Genomic DNA, 6,070 nt, shown 5'->3' on the forward strand with positions numbered 1-6,070 from the left:
TGGCTTAAGGCTTAAAAATCCAAGCTAATCCTTTTATCATGGACTTTAGCGTTTAGAGGCTCCGTACAATAAAAGGAATAGGGAATAAGAATTTCAGAACCTATTCAATCTATCAGAAATCATGTATTGTGGAATACACAGTTTCTGGATATGGACATATGTATTGGATCATCTAAAAAGTATCCGCGGTACTTTGTCACTAGATATATGACCATCAACACACATCTAGTGACAAAAAACCGCGGATACTTTTTAGATGACCCAATACAATACATGGTATTGCAAGAACTCCCTAGTCTCTATTGCGTTAGCCATCGATTAGCGTTAATTGATTAGTGAAAGATACCTATAAACCGGTTTTGACTTCTGCGTATCATTGCATCTTACGTTACTAATAAAAGTACATACGTAATATTTTAGAGGTCAATAATTTGCATTAATGTATATAAATATACAAACGCGAAGATTCGAAGTATGAGTCTTATGGAAAACCAGAACACGCAGGTTGTTCTAGATGATCAGTTACAGCATTTTATTGAGGCTGAGACGAAAAAGCAACAGTTCCAGGTTAGTTTCTTGGTCAATCGCATAAATAAATTTATTGATATTTTTTATTTATACTTTGTACTTTGTAATATAAAAAATATGGGTATTAATATATAAATATTTATCAGTAATATTTTTATCATGTGCAACTTTATTTTATTCAATTTCAAATCTATTCATATACTTGAGAATGTAAATGTAGTTATTTATTTTATCTTTATTATTTTTTTAAAATTATTATGCGCTTTATACTATGACTGTGGAACAATGAATGAATTATATAACCAAATAATATTTTCAGGGATTGGTACATGAATTAACTGGTCTCTGCTGGGAGATTTGTATGGATAAACCATCATTGCGCCTGGAGCCTAAAGTTCATAAGTGTCTCGTAAATTGCGTGGAGAGATTCATTGATACTACTAATTATATCACAAACAGAATAGAACGAGTTGCCTCAAATATGCAGTCCGAGTCAGATAATATGGAGTGAAGATTCTCAAGGATTATGTGTCAAAGTTTGTTATGCATATATTTAAAAAAAACTCTGTAATATACTTGTACGTATATTAGATTTACATAAACAATTGGACATGTTTTCAAGTATTCGAGGATTTTTAAGTCGCCACAGGCGTAAGTTTATATTTGGGAGTGTCATTGTTAGTAGTGTCATTTTTTTGACGCGTTACACACAGCGTAAGCTGCGAGAATGGCAAGAAAATGAGATAAGGATGCTGATGGAAAGGACAAAGAAACGACAATACTATGAGAGTACAGAGAGATCGTGTAATCAAATGATATCGAAGCTTGCGGTGACTTTGAGAAACTCTGTGGTCAAAGAAAATGATACAGAAATCATTATAAAACAACTTAAAGATGGCTCTGCTGATAAGATAACATCTTGGGTTCAATTGAAGATATTAGCAATTGCACGACCGGCCGTAATAATTTATTCTTATACGATGCTAGTTATATTTCTTAGAATTCAGCTCAATTTGATTAGCGGACATATGTATAAACACGCACAGAATACGAACAATGGGATTATTGGCACAGAAGTACAAAAGAGATACATGGCTCTTTCCAAATATTTTATAGATGAAGGCATTAAAGATTTGAGCGAATTCATACAAAATAAAGTTAGTGAAGTCACTGCTTCATTGTCTCTAACGGAGCAATTAACGTTAAGAGATTTAGAACAAATTTATTGGGCAATTACATCTTCTGTATCTGCCGACAGCTCGAAAGATCCTGTAAAAAATTTCATTTACTACACATTGCAACATGACATTGAAAACAGTGATACATCTGTCTATTCAAAGCTAAGAGATCAGATGCTAGACGTATCGGAGAGCGAAGAAGTACAGGATTTAATGCAGAAAAATATCAGAACTGGATTTGTTTTATTAATGGATCATATATCTGTATACTTCAGTGAACCTTCCAAAACTAACAGTGTTCAGAACAAAGCATCGTTTTCGGAAGAATCAAATGCTGAAAATTCAATTTTAACAAGGAAAGAAAACATAAGTGATTTCAGTGGATTTGTAGATCTTAACAAAACCACTATTGCTTTAGCCAAAATTATCCCTATTATGAATGGACAGGTTCCAGATAATCCAATTTCGGACGATATAGCAGAGAATTGGCTTCAGCGTCTGATATTCAATAATGATCTTAAAACACTTGGGGCTAATCTTTATGAAGCAGTTTGCTAAAGTTAATTGCGATATTTTGGAAATTAAATGGGAGTATTATTGATTGCACAATCAGTACTATTGACAGAGCAGTCAGTAATCTTTTGCAGCAGATATACAATTTTACTTGAATTTCATATAGATTTCGTTGTATATTTAGATTCAAAGGGTATCATAGAAAACTATTTATTTTATATATTTTTAGATTAAAACACATGGTTGACGGTTTCTTTATATTTCCATTAACGTTATACAGGTATATAATTGTCAGATTTTTCAGCGGACAGATGCTTATATTTTATGAGGAGATACTGCAATGAAACAATTCACTGTAAAACAATAGACGATTATTAAAAAATTGTTAAAAAACGACATTACTCGTATAAGATATGTATAAGCAAGAATTTGTTCTAAATTAAATTATAATTTAATAATGGTATAACATTTTTAATATCGTAATTGATAATAATAAAATTTCATATAATAAAATTCAATGTTTTAATTTTAATAATAAAGTTTTATTGTTTAATCTTATGAATGAAATTTTTATGTTTGTATATATATGTTAAATACATTGCTTTCGCTATTTGGTTAAAATTCGCTTATGAAAGAGTACAATAATATATTATCAGTATGACTTTGAAAAAATTGCAAAGTTGATTATTTCCATAATTTCTTGATCGACATGTTCTTCTCAGAATCCTTTTGCATCACCTTCGCTACAGCCATCTCAAAATCTTCTTGAGTTACGTGAACTCGACGTTCTCTAAGAGCATACATTCCAGCTTCCGTGCAAACACCCTATAATATAAATAATATATTAAGTGTAGTAAAAAGAAATCCATTATTTTTTCAATAGATGGCTTCAGTAATCTGTATCTCGCAACGCGAGAAATTAGTAATTGCTTATAAAAAATTTGATAAACTTCGACTTTTTTATTATAAAGATGAAATATGAGAATAACTTTCTAAAATTCTCTATTAAAATTTAAGAGGAATAACATAAGATCCTTATATTTTAATCTATATATATTTTAAGATTTAAATTTTTGGAGTAAAATTTATTAAGAGCAGAGAATCGGATTTCGTTTGATATTTATTCTATGATAATTATATGATGAAATTGTAATGTAAAGATATATGTATATATTTGTATACAATTATTTTCATTACCTTGACTTCTGCTCCTGATGCACCTGGCATAAGTTCAGCTATCTTTCTGAGATTTATACCACGTGTCAAATTCATTTTTCTAGAATGAATCTTTAAGATGTCCAATCTAGCCTCTTCATTTGGAGGTGGAAATTCTATCTTACGATCGATACGTCCGGGTCGCAATAATGCTGGATCTAAGATATCAATTCTGTTTGTAGCCATAATAACCTTTATGTTTTTCGTTGCTTCAAAACCATCTAATTGATTAAGCAATTCTAACATGGTACGTTGTACCTGAAAGTATAATTTACGATATAATTAAAAAAATTAAAATTAATTACATTCATACCATATTCCATACATACTTCACTATCACCACCAGATCCAGATTCAATCCGGGAACTTCCAATGGAATCGATTTCATCCATGAATATTATAGACGGTGCGTGTTCTCTTGCCATGACGAAAAGCTCACGAACCATACGCGAACCTTCTCCAATAAATTTTTGAACTAACTCGGATCCAGATACACGAATGAAAGTACACTCGGTATGATGCGCGACTGCTCTTGCAAGTAAAGTCTTGCCGGTACCTGAAAAATTTTATGTTGTCATTACTATCAAAGATTATGACAGACAATTAAAATAATTATAATAAAATATAAAGATTTCATATATATATATATATAATATATATATATATATATATGTTTCAATATATATATATACATATATATATATGTTATAATACTGTTTTTTTTAGTTAAACTTTTTGAACAGTTCATCTCTTTCCTCTTTCTTTTCGCACTAGAGAGAAAAAGAGGAAAGATGAACTATGTAAGTTCAACTAAAAAAAACATTTGTAATAAATTTGTTACCTGGTGGTCCATATAGCAGTACACCTTTAGGCTGCGCAATTCCAAGAGCGTCAAACAATTCTGGATGCTTGACAGGCAATTCTATGACCTCTTTTATCTCCTTTATCTGTTTATCCAAACCTCCAACCATTTCATATGTAGAATCTGGAACTTTCTCTACCATCATAAGAGAGACGAGCGGATCGACTTTGTTCGGTAGTATTTTATGCAGAGTATAACTTTCATTACGCAGAGCGACACGCGAGTTTGGAGTCACATCATTGATGTCGATGTTCTTGTCTATGTCTACTACAAATTTGCCTTCTGGATGTACTTTGACTAAGACTTTCTTCTTATCCATGGGTTTAACTACTTCTCCTACATAGGAACCCTGTTCTTGTAGAAGTTGTAATTCTTCCCGTAGCATGCGCACTAAAAAAAAACAAAGAAATTGTATCAAATTGTACAGACTCAAAATCTTAAAAATAAAAAATAAAAATAAACAATCTATACAGGGCCACTAAGAGTCTTTAATCGTTGGCACCGTCATCAGCCTATGACTTTTTAAAGGAATTGTCTTGTATAATTAAGAGAGAATATGGTCGATATTCATAGTCAATTCTTATATTTAAGAATCTTAAATATAATCTTAAGATGTCATAAACTAATCAAAGAGTCATATTAGGCTTTTATAGCTTCATACAACAATAATACTTGTATCATCAAAGCAAAATAATCACCTTTCGCATTGAGTTCATTACGCTGCGCTTGCAATCTCCTTAAATTTTGACTTTTTTCAGCAACAATTAATTGTAATTCCTCAATCTTCGTAATGTAATATGGTTTAAAGCCTTCACCTTTAGCATTCTTCTCGTCGATATCCATCTGAAAAATTTCAGAATGTTCAGTTACAGGTAGGAAAAATATTTTCAATCACTGGTATAGTAATAAAAATATTAAACATTTTCCTTACTTTATTTGTGAGCGTCATGATTGACAGCAGAAGAACAAATGTTTCGCAGATAGATATTGAATATATCTTTATTTAGTAAAAGAAACAGTGTCGGCACAACTTAACCTTACTTGCTCTAAAAATCACTTATCACTTGTCATCTTCTTAACTGACATTAAGCTCGATTTATATGACCAACAATTTGCACAGTTCATCTTTAATTTGTGAACTCACACTCACGCAAACAAAAGGAATAAAGCCTTGTGAAGAGAAATCGGATCCATCGGAATACACGATTTCTGATAGGTTGAAATCATTTATTCTTTATTCTTAATTTCTTATTCTTTCTATTGTGCGCACGGCTGAAATATTAGCAATTAATAGGAATAAATATTATGATTTCGACTTATCAGGATCTACTTACATTAAAATACATGGTTTTTGATGGTTTGGAATTTATAATTCTATTTCTTAATATTTATTTCTATTTCTAATATTTCTCCCATTGTGTTTAGGCTTTAACACATCAGAAACCATGTATTCTGATGTAAACAGTTTTTTGCAAAAACATAGAAAATGGACTGCAAGAGTGCTCATGTGTCAAAATAGTCGATAAAAGTAAGAGAGAGGGACCGTGGAAGACGGCCATCTCTGTCTCTTTCCATTCAATGGCGTAATGAGAAAGAGAATGAAAGGGAGATTGACCGTCTTCCACGGTCCCTCTCTCTCATTATTGTCGACCACATTTAAATATTACTTAGATAGGGATTGCAGTTCATTCTCTATGTCTTTAGTTTTTTGCCGGTATTCAGTTCTTATTTCAAGACCGTAGTGATTTAAAACACTAATGCGGCTCTTTCATGA

At 31.4% G+C, this 6,070-nt stretch overlaps 3 protein-coding genes across 3 annotated transcripts; 2 read left to right on the forward strand and 1 right to left on the reverse strand.

The window, feature by feature from the left end:
* The first annotated feature begins 301 nt into the window (after positions 1 to 301).
* On the forward strand, positions 302 to 1,267 carry LOC105149310 (mitochondrial import inner membrane translocase subunit Tim8 A). Its single transcript, XM_011061632.2, has 2 exons — positions 302 to 567; positions 848 to 1,267. The coding sequence occupies exons 1-2, from the start codon at positions 475 to 477 to the stop codon at positions 1,037 to 1,039; spliced, it is 285 nt and encodes a 94-aa protein (XP_011059934.1). The 5' UTR covers positions 302 to 474; the 3' UTR covers positions 1,040 to 1,267.
* Pex3 (peroxisomal biogenesis factor 3) lies at positions 1,140 to 2,758 on the forward strand. Its single transcript, XM_011061645.2, has one exon. It carries the CDS (start codon positions 1,140 to 1,142, stop codon positions 2,262 to 2,264), a length of 1,125 nt encoding a protein of 374 aa, XP_011059947.1. The 3' UTR covers positions 2,265 to 2,758.
* Positions 2,740 to 5,413, reverse strand: Rpt6 (26S proteasome regulatory subunit Rpt6). The gene is made up of 6 exons (XM_011061620.2): positions 5,228 to 5,413; positions 4,995 to 5,139; positions 4,276 to 4,686; positions 3,764 to 3,990; positions 3,417 to 3,692; positions 2,740 to 3,044 (listed from the first exon to the last, which is right to left on the reverse strand). Exons 1-6 carry the CDS (start codon positions 5,243 to 5,245, stop codon positions 2,904 to 2,906), a joined length of 1,218 nt encoding a protein of 405 aa, XP_011059922.1. The 5' UTR covers positions 5,246 to 5,413; the 3' UTR covers positions 2,740 to 2,903.
* Between the last annotated feature and the right edge of the window lie 657 nt (positions 5,414 to 6,070).

The sequence above is a fragment of the Acromyrmex echinatior genome, chromosome 3 (genome assembly GCF_024713525.1).
Source record: "Acromyrmex echinatior isolate Ae372 chromosome 3, ASM2471352v2, whole genome shotgun sequence".
NCBI classification, from domain to species: Eukaryota; Metazoa; Arthropoda; class Insecta; order Hymenoptera; family Formicidae; genus Acromyrmex; species Acromyrmex echinatior.

Coding starts and splice junctions, on each gene's coding strand:
- LOC105149310 (XM_011061632.2), top strand. CDS start 475: ATGAGTCTTATGGAAAACCAGAACACGCAGGTTGTTCTAGATGATCAG. Junction 568..847: donor CGAAAAAGCAACAGTTCCAG/GTTAGTTTCTTG, acceptor TAATATTTTCAG/GGATTGGTACATGAATTAAC.
- Pex3 (XM_011061645.2), top strand. CDS start 1,140: ATGTTTTCAAGTATTCGAGGATTTTTAAGTCGCCACAGGCGTAAGTTT.
- Rpt6 (XM_011061620.2), bottom strand. Junction 3,991..4,275: donor ACTGCTATATGGACCACCAG/GTAACAAATTTA, acceptor AAAATTTTTCAG/GTACCGGCAAGACTTTACTT. Junction 3,045..3,416: donor CATCAGGAGCAGAAGTCAAG/GTAATGAAAATA, acceptor TTTATATTATAG/GGTGTTTGCACGGAAGCTGG.